Raw genomic sequence first — 17,866 nt, forward strand, 5'->3', positions numbered from 1 at the left:
ACATCGTGAGGGGCCCATATGGGTCACCCCCAAATGGTACAGATAAAGTCTTATAGTGACAGTATTGTCACCGGAAACACCCACTGGAAACAGACACTGTCCACCGAAAATATCAGTGTTATTTCCAATGGACATCACAGAGAGCTCCCAAGGCTCGAGTAATCACCAAAAACAACTCCAGTGCTTCCAGTGGCTTATTTCTGGTGGCAGTGCAGCAACTGCCCGAGTGATTTGGGGCTTTCCAGCTCGGATTGATCACCGGGATTTATTCCGTGGAGTTTGTAGGCGATGTTCCCAACATCGTTATAAACTATTAAAATCCTGATTCCACCGAGATGTTTGGGAGAAACATCGATCGAATGATCGAAACCTTAGGTAATCATTTGGTCAATCTTGTTGTCGGAGCTCATCGGACTCGGTTTGAGCTCGGCAATGGCACCAAGGAGGTGGAGCATGCAATCCCCAAGCTCAAGAGGGTTTGTGGCCCAAGATTACTCACATACCTAGCTTTCCCTAGGTTAAACTGAAGAGAAAGAGTGGTGGAAGAGATTACACTTACCTTCAGCAAGGATTCCAGCAACGAAGCGGCAACCGGGAGCCAAGGTGAATCCGTCCTCTCCTCTTCTTCCTTTTCTTCCCTTTCCTTTCTCTCCTCCTTCTCCCCTCTCTCACGTTATGCGCAAGTGAGAAATGAGGCACTTATATGGCACATTAGGCCTATTTGGCTTAGTCATAGTCCGGTCCAAACGGGTTAATCTGACTTTCGGGGAAAGTGAATCCGATCACTTTGGTCCATAAAGTGTTCATGTCAAAGGGAAGGTGTGGGGGAGGATTTGGGGTCATCTGGGGCTGTCCACGATGTGGGTGGTCCACGGGCATCGGAACCCAACCAACAGCCTGATTGGGAAACAGTCACCGGATTCAAGCCCAGGCTGTTTCCGGTGGCATATTTCCAGTGGTCAAGATAGTCTGCTGTCTTGACTACTTGTTGTCCACCAGCTAGTCTCGCAAGGGTAGTTGCCTTCGGTCATGCTCATGGTCTTCCGACAATTTTGGTGCGTGCTGGGATAGCGTGGGGTGTCTAGTCACTTACCGTTTGGAATCGGAAGGTACGAATCCCTTCCAGTTGGACTGTTAAACAATGCACGAATATGTGGGGTCATCTCTTTCCCTTTAGCAATGGGCGGCCGCGAGCCAAACTCTGGTTGTACTTTTCACTTCCGGTCCGAGACCTATCACAATTCACAACAGTTCAAATTAGACCAGGTCAGGGGCACGGGTGTAACAATAAATGTGATTAAAAATAAATTATTTTCAAGTCATGTTAATATTCATTTTGCATAGTGAACATTTTTTCTTTATAACATGCCAAATGAGAGTGTCATCAATGTATGACAGGATTTATTTTTTTAGAAAGTAATACACTCAATTTTTTTTGTAAAACTTCAAGCTAATTGGATATGTAATAAAAAATGACGTCCAAATTCTTTGATATTTTAGGATACCAGATGAACAAAAGTATGACGTTGATTTTTAAAATTTATTTTTGTTGATCTTTGAGTTGCACTGATTAATTTGAACAACAAATCACTCTTTAATTTTCTTGTAAACCTTTTTCCTTCATCTCCCTTCAAAAAAATCTTGGTTATATAAATAATTTACAAGTTATTTAATGTATTTTAGCTCTCAAATAAAAGAATATGAGATTCAATTGCAAGAGAAACATTAAAAATATGTAAGAATTAGTCAATTTAAATCGTTGATTATGTAATATAGATAAAACTTTCGTCATGGGTTTGGATAAGCACCGAGTGCAATAAGAATATTAATGGTTATAAAATCAAATTATTTGCATAAATTCTAAAAAGTAATCCTTTCGTGAGGATTTTAAGAAAATCCAAATAATACTAATTTTTAAATGAAAAAATATGACAAAATGGCCTAGCAACACAATCTCACTTGATTTGGCTACGATGTGACAATATCTTATTGTACATATGGATAGGAGTTTTCCTAGTCGCATGTCAAATTTTATAATCAAACTCAATTATTTGGCTAACTTATATTTGATTATTCTCATTTTTTCTTAATAAACTTAGTTAAGTAGATACTGTATTCTGACACCTTGGAAGAATTTGCCGACAATGATAATCTGGCTCGGCTGGTTTCTATGGCGATCGAAGGAAGAAAATGACCATTTTACCCATGACCTAATTTTTAAGCCCAAACCTCCCCAAATAGTGCAAAAAAATTAGGATAGCTTCATTTAATGATTTCAGCCCCCTGCGCAAAATTTCATCAAAATCCGACACCATTCTTAAAATTAATCATTTTGTCCCTAAGATTTTTCTCAGAATCCTAATCACCTTGATTTGAGCCAAAGCTTTTTGATTTAGTCTCACATAGCTATTTTGAACATGTGCATAAAATTTATCCAAATCTAGAGATGTTTAGTTTACCATTTAATATGACAATGACTGTTTTACCCTTGGCATAATTCTCGGAATTCTAACCCTGATTTGAGCCAAAACACTTGGGATGAATTTATTTAGATATTATAGCATGTGTAAAAATTTCATTCAAATCGGAATATCATTTAGATTATGATTAGTGCAAAGAATCATTTTGCTGGCCCTACATACTTGTCAAGCATTTTTTCCACTTTCCCAGAAAAATAAGACCATGATATGTGTTGTATCGAAATCGTTGGAAGCCATAGACTCGAGAGTGCAAGTTTTAGCGAATTCCCACATCAACAAGGAATCTATTGGCATACAGAAAGGTATCACAAACATTAGTAGTGAGTCTAAGTCTCAACATCATCAGCTGGGGGGCCATTGGACGTTATATTTAGAGGTCTTTTGTGTCAAATTGGGCCAACCTAGGCCTGGTCTAGAGCTTGTCAAAGGAATTTTCTTTGACTCTCAATTCCAAGTTGACCACCTACTTTATCTTTTCTCTCTACGTTAAATCATAAAATGTACACTTGGGCGATAGTTCAACGGTTTGGCACTATTCACTTTAAAGCGTCCTCAAGGATTGATCAGTAAATCAACTCCCTTTATTAATGTACCGATGCTACAATGCACCATTATTCCCTCTACTCCCTACCCCTTGGGCCCCAGTGGGCACCTACTTCCCCTCTAGACCACCATAGTGGTAGCTCCAACTTGGCGCAAAAAAAAAAAATGTAGGGTGGTCAACTTGGAGTTCATCCCTCCCGTGAACATCAATGGTCGCAAGTTAGTATGCTCCTTTGCTGAAGATATAGTTGATGAACGACGCCATTGGGAGGCAACCCTGGTTGGCAATTTGGATCCGCTGCACGTATGATCATTTAGTCGTACGTGTGAGGATCCAACACCTGTCCTTTTTTCTTCCAAATATACCCATCTTTACCCTTATAATGGCAAGAAGTGGGATAGGTATGTATGACTAGGTGATCCTACGTGCAATGGATCCGAACTGCTAATGAAGATATATATATATATATATATAAGGTTGGATAAACTGTCGACTTACCGTGTGCTAACACCCATTGTGTCTATCTCTCTCTTCCCCTTTTTGAAATGACCCCTATATCCTTCCTGAATGATACCCATCATGTGCCCCCATTGGTGCTGGCTGCTAGTTTACTGTACCCTAGTATATATATATATATATATATATATATAGGATTTGAAAGGTTTTGTGTAACTATGATCAAGCTGCCAATTGTAGAATATGGGCGTTGCGGAATCCTATTATTTCAGAGGTCTTCCTCAAGGCTACAAGTGAGCAATTAATGCATCATGAGATATTCTAAATGCTGATCAGACCAGATTTGCTTCAACATTTGTTTATGGCAATAATAGCAGTATTGAGAGAAAGCCCTTTGCGGTGCTATTATCTCCATTGCTGAGAATTGTTCCCTTCCTTGGCTTATGGGAGGTGATTTCACTTCTACTTTGAATCTTGAAGACAAAATTGGAGGTAGGCCTCTTCACCATACTGATGTCAAAGATTTCAGAAAAACCATTTACAGAGTTGAAGTTGAGGACATTCAATAGCGAGGTTGCAGATATTCTTGGTCTACTAAATCTGTAGGAGAAAATGTATTTAGCCCAAGAGTGATAGTGTCCTTGGTGATTATAAGTGGCATACTAACCCCAAGGGGTAGCCGAGTTGGTATGGGACCTTCGCCTCAAAAAGTGTGTGATTTTGAGTTTGACTCATCTTACCTCCTTACATGTAGGTTTTTAACTTCTCTCAGTGAAAATTGAATGGTTCTCATTCAACCCTAGTATAACCCAGTCCATACGGTTGTGGGGTCAATATTGACCCACGAGACTAGTCAGGTCAAAGGCCTGGATACTAGTCGTTAGTTGAAAAAAAAAAAAAAAGCATCTTTGCTATGATAAAAATGAAATATATATGAATTCTTTAGTCCACTCGGGATAGCCTTTATCAATCTCTAATTATTGTGTGCAAGAAGAGTAGGGAGGGAGTGCAATGAAAGTGAGGTGAGATAGTTGAAATTTTTTGGTGTGCTTCTTTCCCAGGCTTGGTCAAGTCGAACACGGATGGATGCTCTCTAGGTAATCCAAGGAAGGCAGAAGTGAGCGGTATTTTCAGAAATGAGAGAGCTGAGTTGATCCTGATTTCAAAGAAAATATTGGTGCCAAGACGAATTTTGAAGCAAAGTTTCTTGCAGTCAAATCTGGCCTTGAGTATCCCAAGGCACAAGGTTTTCAAAATTTGTGGATAGAATGTGATTTGGTAGGGTGGTCTACCTCCTCTTAAAAGGTCTGATTCCATGATATGTTCGTCAAAGATAGAGGGGTTTGACTACTTTCCTGGAGTCAACATTGTGGAAAGCCTCCACTGCTATCATGAAACTAACTCCATAGCCGATTTCTTGTCGAAGTCTGCAGCAAGATTCGAAACTTCAGAACCAGTGGTTGTTTGGCCAGGTTTGGTGAAAATGGATATAGAGATGGATGCCAACAGCATCCTCAGTATTGTGTCTCTTAGTTTGATTTTCTATGTTTGTGTTAGGTAAGGTCTTCAGGACCCTTCCCTACTGATGGCAATGCCGAAGGTGAGTTAGGTGTTCCTGATCCCTTGTCCAATTTCAAGTAGCTGTGTGCAGTTATTCCTGTGTGTGTTTATTTTTCTTTGATTCTTAATACAAATGACTTCCTAGTTAACAAAAAAATAGGTGGCAGACATCATTCTCCTCTTCAGAGGTTTTATTTATGCCTTAAGGTGAATCAGATCACTCCCTTATGCCAAACATTGCTAAGAAAGACCCCCATAGTCATCCAAAAAATTTTCAGTTTCGCTGGGTTGGTTTATTCATTTTCCTACCTTTCCTATGTTCATTGTGGTGTAGAACTAAAATTGGGAACACTTAGCATATTGTGAGAGATTGTAAAGCTACCCTTGATCAAATTCAATGGGATCACTGGAACCTCCAGCATGACCCCTTCGATACCTCTTCAAGAGTAAGAAATAGAGGTTACTGAGATACCACAACCACTTAGAGGAATCTACATTATGTCAAAAATCTAGAGAGAAGCTTATTAAGCTTGAGGACATGGAAGAATAGGAATAGGATTTTCTTGATTTAGGATAGGCATGGGTGGGTCCACTTTAGTTGAAGGGGATAGGATCCTTGAGGCAGCTGCGGATTTCTTTTCTAATCTTCGTTCTCTCTCCCTTTCAATGCAGAACAGAACTCTACTATAGGTCTAACCCTTCTAACCCCCCAGGTAAGTTCTGGCCTCTGGATTATTTCTAAAACAGAATGGAAAAAATTCACAACCTAGTAAAATAACAGCTCACACAAAAAGCATACACCTCAAACCTTAATGCAGAACCCATTCTTAGAGGTATAGAACAACACCTTTTGTAATCATGGATTGACCATTTCTTCCCCAGTTTTGTTACAACAACAATGACAGGATGGTTCTATCCTTAAGATCATTTTTAAAACAGATTAAGCAAAGTCCACAACCCAGTAAAACCTTTAGTTCCCCTGCATAATCCACTCACAAACTGGTGGAACAAATAAGAGTGTTCTAGCTTCCCCTTTGACAGAGACCAAATGATATTTTATGTACCCAACCAAAAGATTGAGACAGTTACACGCTTTGTGATGAGGAAAGTAATAAATCTCAAGCAACAAGTTCTGTAGAATGAAGATCTGCAAGCGGGAAAGAGAAACATAAACTGTATCTTTCTCATGCATAATAATCAACAGCAACACTCTTTTAGGGGGCTCAAGAAAGTAAAGAGCAAGAAAAACCAGGACGACTTATTAAATGGCTTAGAACTTCTACACCAAAAAACGAAGAATATGAACCAACGTATCAAAACAAGGGAAGCATGAAAGTTGGTTTGAAAGCACTTTGGTTATTGAAAAAGAACCATGGAATATCCTTTAACAGACAAAGGAAGCAAGACTGGAAGATGATATTCAGGAACATGCACCATATTTTCAAAGACTCGTCGGGGTAGCTTCCGCAAATGGTTCAACATTTGCTGGGGATCCTAGGGAGGTGTTTTTTGGCGCCGCGCGGGGGGGGGGCGGTGGAGTTTCATGTAAAGACAGTTCATGAATCTGGATAAAAAGCTATAGATCATTTCTATTACTTCTTGTTACAGGTTGGAGCAGATTGTATCCTCTGGTCATGGGGTTGTAAAGGGGATTTTATTTTGTTCCCAGGCCAAAATGACCAGCTTGAGGGTAGTATCATTTGTTTCAGTACATTTAGTTTATGGAAGAAAGAATGCTACCAGCTGGTGCAGGTACATGCCTACACACAGTTGGTGCAGAAAGACCGTGCTGCCCTGCACTGAAGATGCTCCCACATGCCCTCCCATTAGCCTGCATGCTGGCGTGTACCTGCACCGGCAGGGTAGCGTTCTCTTGCCTTTAGTTTATATATAGTCGTGTCTTAAATATAGAGTCCAAGTCTTGGTAGAAATTGGTTTATGTTAAGGTCAATATCAAGGATAGAAATATAGATATTTTCTTGCAACTAAAAGCTCTCAGCCTAGTGGATTCATTGTCTAGAGGTGGTTTTGATGCAGCTGGGAAAAAGAAAAGGGGCAAGTAAACCTATCTTCCCCATGGTTGCTGCATCAAGTTTCCTTCAAACTCTATGTAGATTCCTAAGGGGCAAGAAGCCTAACCTTTCCCTTTGGTTACTGCATCAGGTTTCCTTCAAATTCTAGGTGGATTCCTACATTCGCGCTCATCCCTTATTGGAATCTCCATGTAGCTGACCCCATTAAGTTGGGATAAGGTTTTGGATGTTATTATTGTACATTCTGTCCAGCAACCATAACAATCCCCACAACTGAACCATTGAACAATCTGTCCTCCATCCAAGTCACCATCAACAACACCAAAACAGAACTCGTTCAATCAGAATCAGCCATCCAAACTCTAGGCTGAACCCCTAGAAAAATACAGGAAAGTTAATTTTTTTCAACTTCTCCTTGTATGAATCAAACGTGCCATCCTTCTAAGTTCCATCCGATTTAATGCATGTAATTCTACCCATGGTTTAAAGTATCTCTAATACCGATAAGATACTCTCCGATACATGTCTTATATTTAGCCAACCAATACGATACATGAAAATTTTAAAATCCTTTCGTATCGATGTATATCCTACGATACATACTGATATGCATCAATACACCACCAATACATATCGATACGATACGATATGCACCGATACGACTCTATGAAAAATATAAAATCGAGGTGAAATGTAGGTTTCGGTATGTATCGGTACGTATCGATGAATATCGATATGTATCGATCTGTACGTATCGATGAGTATCGACACATATCGATATGTATCGATCGGTATGTATCGGTGAGTATCGGTATGTACCGATACAGTGCGCTACGATCATATAATGGCCAAGATGAGTAATTTTTTAGAAAAACACGATTTTTTTAGAGGTTTTTGTTTCAAAGTCGCTGCCAGTCATATTTCTCTCTAACTAAAGTGAAAATCAAGGTTGGGAACAAGGATTTTACATTTATGGGACAGCTACAAACCTTAAATTCTTAGTGCGATACCCTCAATTTAGTGTTTATGCATAATACATGTTATCAATAGCTTTTTTTAACAAATTCTTTATGCAAAAGTGTTTAAAAAATGTTTCCTATCCATTTATGTGTGAATCTTTAGCGTATCTCCAATACGATACGATACCCTCCGATACGTATCTTAATTTTGGCCAAACGATACGAAAACCGATACCAATACTTTAATCCTTGAATTTCTACCCTATGTCATTTCAACTTCTAAATCCTTATGAATAAACCATATTTTCTCCATGAAGCCTTGATCTTCAATAGTTCCACTGTAGGTTTCAAAATCTTGGGACAATCTACTTGCATTTAGGTTTGAATATTCTTTTTAGATGTTTCAACAGTTCTAGTTAAGCTTTGTAGGGTCAAAAGCCCTACATAATATTTCTAAGAGTCTAAGCACAATAATAATAGAAGTAGCAGACAAGAACAAAAGAGAAAGGATGAACATGAAAATAGATGGCCATAAATTTCTTTCCTATTTCTATCATGTGCATATTTATTTATCCATCTGGGTATCTAGAGATATGTCTCTATAGTACAGATGGTTTAAAACTAAAAAAAGGTTAATGGGTAATTAAGGGAGATATCAAGGAGGCAACACAGTTGAATAGTTAGGATGAAAAATAAGGGATTGGGACTTTTAGCACCATTTTTTCTTCCCACTTTTTTTTTTTTTTTTGGGGGGGGTGGGGGGGTGGGGAATCGGATTTTCGGAACTGCCAAGGAAAACTAGGAAGGTGATCCAAATAGTAAAATAAATCAGCAAATAAACTAAAGTAGAGATGCGTCATGCCGTTATCCAATGAATAATAAAAAAATACTTCATACATTGCATAAAAATTTGAAGCACATTGTGTGTATACACTCTTGGAATGGCAAGCTAATATCCTATAAATAGTTTTCCTATTACTGTTCCAAATCAGCCAAGATTCACAATATCTTGGGTCGCATTGAAAAGTTGAGTACATAACCTTTTTAATATATCTAGAGTCATGAAAAATCAGCAAAGGGGCAAATATACACAAGAGAGTCCATTGAATGGGTAAGTTTGTATTTGGTTCCAACACAATGGACAGAAAACAAGAACCTTTGTAGCAAGAAGAGAAGGGGACATGGTTCTTTATGAACAACCAGAGACCCCCTTACCAGATTTTCCAGAGCTATTGATAAAATAAGTGGTATTGTAAAACTTAGAAAGGTAGTATGGTTAGACAGCTGAGTGGCCAGTAATTTTAGTTTCACAAAGAAAAATAATATCCGGGTCCAACTGTTTCATATGTTTGTTCAGGCATCCTTTCGTGATCTTAGAGTGCAAACCATAACATTCCAACACATCACAATCATGACCCCTAAAATGAACAAGGAATTACAGCTATGTATAAAATACAAAGAGTGAGAGTACAAAGAATATAGGAAATGAGTAGTCTAAGATATGGAAAGTAAAGATATTTACTCTACAAAAAATAGCAATAACAAAATAATAGATAAAAAGAGTCCTGTGCAAAGGGTACCTTGGGATAAACTGCAAACAAAGATAGGACAATACTTAAGAAAATACAAAGCTGGCCCAAAAATCCTTGGAAGCAGTACAAAAAACAATTTTTTTAAAAGAACATTTGGATCCATCTAGGATGGCATCCAGAGGGCTGTGTGCCAACCAACCCTGAGTCCCTGACTGTTCTCCTCACCCATCCATATCCTGTGTAACTTTTTCAATGTGTTTTATTCCATGACCCTTTTATATTCAGTGGCACTGCATCTAGGATGTCTGGACCAGGTGCTGACCCCAGCTATATCAGTCGCCATCTGTTTTTAATAATATTGGCCAAAACTAAAGGAATACCCCTAAAAATTAAAGGGTAAATTACACCAGAGGTCCTCAGGTTTGGGGTATCAATGACTCTGCTTACCTAACCTTATATAAAGCAAACCTAGGACAATAACTACAATTTATGGCAAAAAACCAATCAAAATAATACAAGATTGACTAGATTGAAGTCCTAACCCAGAAATATTAACCCCAAAATACCAAAAGGTGCCCTTCTAACCAGATTTAGTAGAAAATAAATAACCACAAACAGAGGGCTCTTTTCCCACCCAATCTAGCTGTACTGATTACCAATCAACTCTTTTCTACTGTTCTCTCTCCGCATCAACTACAGCACCTACACCTGGTTCAACCAAGTACAGAACCCAGCAGGTCCTAAACAGAAGCTATAACAGGGCATTGAGGGACAGAGGCAAAACAGAATCAATTCAGTCATAAATAGAAGCTATAACAGGGACAGGCGCATAACAGGAAATCAGAAATAAGTCAAAATCAACAGGTCAGGATTAGGTCAAACTCATTTCAAGTTCATCACTTGGGTTTCTGAAAATACAATCAAAATATTGAAGGATTCTAACAGTTAGATTGCTTAATCTCAAAAAACATGTAACATGTAAATTCTGGGTAGAAGATGAGTTGCAGAAAAATTCAAGGTCAACTTGTTAATGGCAGAATTTAGAAAATATAATCAACAATCCAGTGTAAGAATAGTAGCACAAAAACATGAGCAATAGAAAAATCCACCCAGGCTTCACACCACAAGGTCTTTTATCGGATCAGCACCAATTTACCTTGATCACACACAAGGGGTTTTCTTGAAAAAAACAAGTGTTTTTAATGGGAGAAGAGCATGCAACAACAGCAAAGTTTCTAAATTCGTGTTTCAGAAAAGTTCTCCACACCTGGTTACTTATAGTCTTAAAACAAGAGAGGATTTTAGTTGGACTTGGAGGGTAGGCTTGGATTGACCAACTCTACTACCACAACCTAGACAAACTTGAGTCCTAACAAGCCTATGACTCAAGTTAGCAAAAGAAATAAATAAAGATAAGACTTATCAGCTCAAGGCTGATGTCCACTAACTTAATAGCTAAGAGTTAATAAAAGATGGAACTTAGATTGAACAACATAGAACCATTCAATTGAACTAACCCAAAACAACTTAAAAATAAACTAAGTATAAGAAACTAAGTCCTAATAAAGCAAATCCCGTATACAACCTTACCACACATGTTTTAGGCCCACGAAAGTGGCCTATTATATTAAAATCCAAAGGGCCAAAGGCCCAACATGTATAGAACCCAACCCTGGACTAATTCCTTATAAAACAAACCCATTTTGGTTATAAATCTGCATCACCTTGAGTTTCATTCCTAGATTTCTCCTTCTTCCGGGAGTTAGGCTGCGTTTGGTAACGTTTCTGTTCCAGAAACAACATTTTAGGCTGCGTTTGGTAACGTTTCTGTTCCAGAAACGACATTACGTGTCAAAAACGGAAATTTCAATTTGTGTCAAAATGCCCTTTTTTTGTTATTTTTTGGAATGAAACTGGAATGACAGAACTACCTTTTGTCGTTCCGTCAAGGCGTCAACTCTCGTTTCTAGCTTCTTTTTTTCGTTTTTTTCTTTCACTTTTTGTTAAAAAAAAAAAAAAACGAAACACACCAAACTCAGCCTTACTGTCTTCCAACTGAGACCTTACCTGTGACTACAGCCAGGTTTATTTGCAGAAATTTTCCATTGTCTTATATCCAAGGATCGAGATCGCAGTTTCGGGTCTGGTTTCAGTCAGACCAGACACCAAGACGTTCCAGATCTCGTCTTGTAGTTTCGACACTGGGTTTCATTAATGCCAGGCCCAAAACAGAGACAACTCGAAGATTTCAGTCAGTTTCAACCGAGATTTAGTTCCATGCTTATATCTGATTAGTACCTGCATCTAGTAGGAACTTGAGTTACGAATCTAATCTCCAAGTTCCAGCTTGGTTGGATGCTTATCGGTTGAGTTTCATCACTCAAAACTAAGAGACATTGCCATTGGTGTGTTCTTCCCTTGTGAGGAAGAAGAAGTTTTCTTCTTTTTGATGTTAAGGACCCTATTTTCTGTTATTTACATAAACACCCTCCCCTAGCTCTGGTCATACTTATTCATCATTATTCCTTATTCCAAGAAACCCTCCACTTCAAATGTTCAATCCCAATATTGTCTCTTCACTTGTTACCTTACCCGTAAGGTGCTGAACTGTTAGAGAAGTTATCAAATTGCCACCACCTTTACATTTGGAGCTTTTTAGCTCTTGGGTGAGCTCTAGCAACCCATAATCAGGGTTTTGAACCCGGGATCACATCACATTTTCTAATGAAATAAAGTTATCAAAAAAAGAAAAGACTTGGAATAGGATTCTTAAACTAATTTGACTTTCTAAATAAGAATTAAAAAATCCCGTCACGGATTAATACACTGTCAGAAACTCGGCTACTACTTTTCCAATACAAGTAGGAATTACAAGACCTTGGTCTCATTGGATAGGATAATAGGTAACTCACTAACCATTTAAACAACAGCAATTTCATGCAAAATAGAAAAGTTTGATGGTTTGACCACACAAAAATAAGCTCTAAGAACATTTTGATTGAAATAACCGAACTTCCTGTGACCTGGTGCTTCCAATCACCAATAACCAAGGCAATGCACAGTGAAGCATAACCAAAGCACCCATTGGATCATTCAGATGCTCCATACCAGGAACAGAGATGCCAAGTTCCTTTGGAAAAGGTGGAAAGATGTTCTCCACCATGATGAAGAATGATAGGTATACTCAAGACTGGGAATCTATGTCAATCAGCATTGCACACTGTAATCATTTTAACTGCCAAAAAAGAGACATTCTTAATTAAGTATTTAAATTTGCTGTAGATGCAATTGATGCATGATAGAACGAACTACAAACTTAATTACAATGTTCATGAGGTTGTGCTTAGCTTTCAAGCTTCCATAATTGACTGTAAGGGTAAAGAATTCTTTGATAAAAAAGAAAGGCTCGAATAGGCTTCAGCCTAGGAATTCAAGAATTGAGCTCAGGGAAACTAGAGCTTCAAGAAAATTGAAAAAGAATAATTAACAAGGTCTATGTGCCATACGGTTAAGAGAAAACAGATTCCTTATAGCCATACAAGTGTCACTAGGCGATGGAGGGTAGGGATAATTTGTTAGGTTTAGCATGTTTTATGGTTTAAACAACAACCATTGGTGACATACAGGAGGTCAACAGACGGTATTGGAGAACTCTGTAAGACTTGATGGGAAGTACATTTAAGACATAGGAATTGTAGCTTTCCTTTTTTTTTTTTTTTCAAGCCACTCTTCGAAGTTGCAAATCAAATTTAAAGGTTGAGTCGTTTTGATAGCTTCAGCTGCTTGGAATGAGCTACTACTCAATTAGCAGCTCTAAGGAACATGTCTAGAATATCTTTCACGACCACATCATACAATTGTCTTAATATTCAGAAGATTTCATTCTCTTGATATCAGCTTCAGAAAAGAGGATTGTAGGCTCAGAAGCTTAAAGTGGTCCTAATGCAGGAGTAGATTACAAGAAACTACCCCAGCAATTTATAACCCCAAACAATACAAATAGGACCAGGAAACAAAGAAATAAAACCATCAAATAAACCCCCAAGGATACAATACCCATATAGAAGCAAAACCAGCCCAAAACACAACCCGATAGGAGAGAGAAAGACCTACTATAGAGCTGGAGAGAGAGAGAGGTGCGGCCAGGTCTGTAGGAGTCCAATTGAGCTGCACTCTTGGGCGTAGATAGTCCTTAGGGAGGGTACAAAAACCCCCAAAATTGGGAGAATCCTGACGGTTGGTTGTGAAGTTACAAGCTTTCTTGATTTTCTGACCTAGGAGAGAAAACTGAAAAGAACCTTCAAGAACAGCAGCTGAATGCTTCCAACAGTGACTAGGTAAGGATCGTGGAACCCTTATGAGGCCTGGAATACCCTGATTGAAGACCTGGATGAACAGAATACAGAAGAGAGAAAGAGAGGAGATCGATCTCTCTCCTATTCCCACTAGGATTGCTGATCGGTTCTGATTTCTGGAGACTTTTACCAAAATCTGAACTATACCTCTTGAATGTTACAGCAAATAAAATAAAAAAGAAGAATAAAACAAATGGGGGATTGAGAAGGGTGAAAGAGAATAAAAGAAGTGGCCATCTCAGCCTGGGCTTCTCACCCACAGCTATCTCAGCTGCTCTAAGCATTTAGTTGCAAACTTTCTTTCATAAATGCAAACTTTCTTTTATTCAAATCTGTTCAATAATGGTACATATGCCTCTCTATTTATAGAGGGGAAGTTTACAATCATACTAATACTAGGAGCTAGTTTCCCAATAGGACTAGACACTCCTACTACAACTAGGAATTCAAAATAAGACTTGGACTTGACTTTATGACTCCAACATGGAGTAGGACTAACTAACTAATAGTCCATATAGGACTTTACAACCAACTAATGGCCTAATGGGCATTTATTGAATTAAATAGCAACTAATTAAACTAATGAATAAAATCTCATTTCCTTACCTTCTACCCATATTTTAGGCCTATTAAAGTGGCCCATTTCAAAGAAAACCCATGGGATCAAAGGCCCAACACATACATAACACAACTCAAGGCTTATTTGCAATAAAATAAGCCCAAGTGACTTATCTACATCAAGTCCACTATGGTTTCCACCTCACAAATCAGTTAAAAAAAGAGAAATCAGAAGCCAGTGTATTGGCATGGACAGAGAAGACTCTATGAGGACTACACAACCACCACTAAAGGAAGTAATTTACTCATGAATAATCAGATCAGTCGAAAAACATCAGAAATAAGTTGGTAAACAAGAGAGAGAAACTCATGCAGGAAATCTATTTGATGTTGAAGCTGAAAAATAACAATAGAGCACCACCATTCTGCCCTATTCATAAGCATGAAACTAATCTAACTTCCATATGGAATCAGAAACACAGCCCCCCCTAAAGAAAAAAAGCAAAGGGACATGTAAATAAGAACAACAACTACTTTGAATTGGAACATGACCAGACACACCACAGATGACCTCCATTCCTGTTTCAATTTTATTAGAAGTTAAAACACAAACAATCATGCAACCCCCCCCCCGCTAGAACAAAGAAAAAGGATGCCAGCCCATGCTTATCACATGCACCACATCAGTGCCCTACCCCACCTCTAGGTCTCAGACATATTATCTTCTCAACTTTTATTTCCTGAGTTGGACCAGATTCCAAGGGCTTGAAGACTCAAAGATTCATTAGAAGAGATAGATGATCCCAAATCTTTTTTATGAGGGGAAACTAAGAAATCAGAACCTCTGTTGCCTTGGATCAAATGGAAGTATTGTATCTTGCCATCCTCCCACATCAGCCATTTAAGGATACTAAGAGGATGTCAGTTATTGAGCAAGTGAACCAATATAATTTCTTCCTTAGCATTGTTCCCAAAAAATAAATAAATAGAAAAATGATTCACACATTACATAATGATCATACTGTAAATGATATATAATAAGACAGTTTTAAATTCAAAAATTTAATCTAGGAAAGGGAAATATTCTCATTCTAGAGGTAACAAAGTGTTATGTAGACACTTAAAAAAATCAGAGACCATCTATGCCCTGGACCTTATTTTCCAATTCATGTCCTTGCAGTTTACCAGTAATATGAGTGGACAGGTTACCTGGTACTCAGATGCAGAACTGTCTTTTTACATGTTTTTATTTGATTCTATAATGACAGCAACAAATGTGACTTTTTGGTTGACTACATTAACAGTCTAGATTCCAGAATCTGTTATTCAATGTATTTGTATAATAATTATGTTTTTCTTCTTTTTGGTAGTGAGTGGTAAAGAATTAGATTTCTGAAAAAGATAGAACTAAACATAATGATTTTAGAACAAAAAGAAAAGGAGGTTTTATAAACTTTACTTCTTTGTACAGACTGACCATTGATCAACTTCAAGCCATCATAATTATTGTACCAATCATTACAAAATTTAACAATAGAGAATTTCCAGCTGGACATTACAAACTTTTCAAAAAGAAACAGAGAGACTAAGAACCATTACATGGTCTTGAGTGAATCTCCTGCACCCTGAAAGAAGCAACAGGAGAGGGCAAAATCAGCAATGAAGATACAAACAAGTGATATCACCACCGCCGAAGTGGTGGACTCACCAACACCTTTTGCACCTCCCAGAGTGGTAACCCCCCATGAACAGCTCACAACAGCAATGATCCCACCAAACACCTGCGACTTGATCATTGCACTGACTATATCCCAAGGCCTGAGAGCCCTCTGAGCTGAATCCAATATAATGTTGACACTAACACCATATACACCATCAGCCAGGAGAGCACTAGAAGCCATTCCAATGGTGAAACACATAAGAGTCAAAATTGGCAAAGCAACACAAGTAGCAATCACCCTCGGGGTAACAAGGTAATCCACAGGATTAGCTCCAAGTACTCGCAGAGTGTCTGTCTGCTCAGAGACCTGCATTGTCCCTAATTCTGCTGCAAATGCACTTCCTATACGGCCAGCAACTACGATGGATGTGATAACAGGGCTCAGCTCTCTTGAGAAGGCTAGGGCTAAAACAGCTCCCACAGACCTATTTAACCCTAGTCTAGTAAACTCTCTGACAAATTGAATGGTAAAGGCCATACCCACAAAAGCTGAAGTCAAGAGGCAGACCCCAACTGATCTTGGCCCTACCCTCTCCAACTGCTGAAGGGTATTCCTCCAATGGACTCTGCCCTTCAAAACCCTGATAATGACCTGTCCTGCAAGGATGAGTACCGACAATCCCCTCCATAGGTACCTTGGAGGAGACCATTTGCTTAAAAGGGTTTGTGGGTTGGGGCTGGGGCTGGGGCTGGGGATAGGGCTGGGGGCATGGTTTGTATTTGTGTTTTCATCAGAGACACAGAAAGGCGGCTGACCATCACCTATGTTCGTTGTTGCATAGATGGGTGTGGAGTGTCGGTGGTGATTGTAAAACTTACATTTATTTGCTCCTCCATGGAATCTAAGTCCCACAGCAAAAAGACTTCCATTCTGGGAATTTGTTCTTCTACACTTGGCGGATTCAAGAGATTTCGTTCTGCAAGGAATTGAGGGCTTCATATGTGGAAAAAGAACAAAAAGTAAAACATGTTTCTCTGAAATGTTTTTGACAGATTTATAGAGAAGGACCTGGTTGGGAAGCTTGAAATTGGCTGATGAAGATGAAGCGTTGCCATACTTTCCATTGATCAGTTAAATCTCATCAATTGTTCAGGAGAAGATGGATGTCCACAGAATTATTGTTCATGCTATCACCAAGAAATCAACCGGCAGCCGCCAGGTGAGGGGGCCGTAGCAAGATCCTGAATGAAGTGACTTTTTGCAAATTGGGAGATGGTTCAAGTAAGTTAAAAACTATAAAGTATTCCAAACGTCAGAGGATCGACTCTCTTGCTTCGCCATGAAAAGCAATGGATGTCGGATGATGATTATATATTTTTTCTAAATAAAACAATAATAATAATAATAATAATAAAAAGAAAAAAAATGAGAGAGGGTCATGTAAAATGCAGTGTGGTTTTTGCACCACCGTGAGGATCAATGGGAACACACTAAGGTCCATGTGTCTTGGACGGAGATAAGGCACTATTTGTTTGGTAGAGAAAAATGGTAAAAATAAGAAAAAATAAGAAACTTATAATTGTTTTCCACAAATTATTATAAATATGAGTATTTGGATAATTGGTATGAAAAATTTATCAGATAAGGTCTTTAAATGTAATAATTGGTGTCTATTGATGTAGCACAACTTTTCCCACCCCGTTCACTTGATAATACTTCGTGGAAAAG

The 17,866-nt window shown here is 38.5% G+C and overlaps 1 protein-coding gene across 1 annotated transcript; it reads right to left on the bottom strand.

The window, feature by feature from the left end:
* Positions 1-15,897: 15,897 nt before the first annotated feature.
* On the bottom strand, positions 15,898-17,470 carry LOC122078474 (protein TRIGALACTOSYLDIACYLGLYCEROL 1, chloroplastic-like). Its single transcript, XM_042644455.1, has 2 exons — positions 17,207-17,470; positions 15,898-17,114 (listed from the first exon to the last, which is right to left on the bottom strand). Exons 1-2 carry the CDS (start codon positions 17,260-17,262, stop codon positions 16,073-16,075), a joined length of 1,098 nt encoding a protein of 365 aa, XP_042500389.1. The 5' UTR covers positions 17,263-17,470; the 3' UTR covers positions 15,898-16,072.
* Between the last annotated feature and the right edge of the window lie 396 nt (positions 17,471-17,866).

The sequence above is a fragment of the Macadamia integrifolia genome, chromosome 5 (assembly GCF_013358625.1).
Source record: "Macadamia integrifolia cultivar HAES 741 chromosome 5, SCU_Mint_v3, whole genome shotgun sequence".
NCBI lineage: Eukaryota > Viridiplantae > Streptophyta > Magnoliopsida > Proteales > Proteaceae > Macadamia > Macadamia integrifolia.

What these genes read in the sequence shown, in the direction of transcription:
- LOC122078474 (XM_042644455.1), bottom strand. Translation starts at nt 17,262, where the DNA reads ATGGAAAGTATGGCAACGCTTCATCTTCATCAGCCAATTTCAAGCTTC. An exon ending in ATTTCAAGCTTCCCAACCAG is followed by an intron (nt 17,115 to 17,206) that starts GTCCTTCTCTAT and finishes AATTCCTTGCAG; the next exon opens with AACGAAATCTCTTGAATCCG.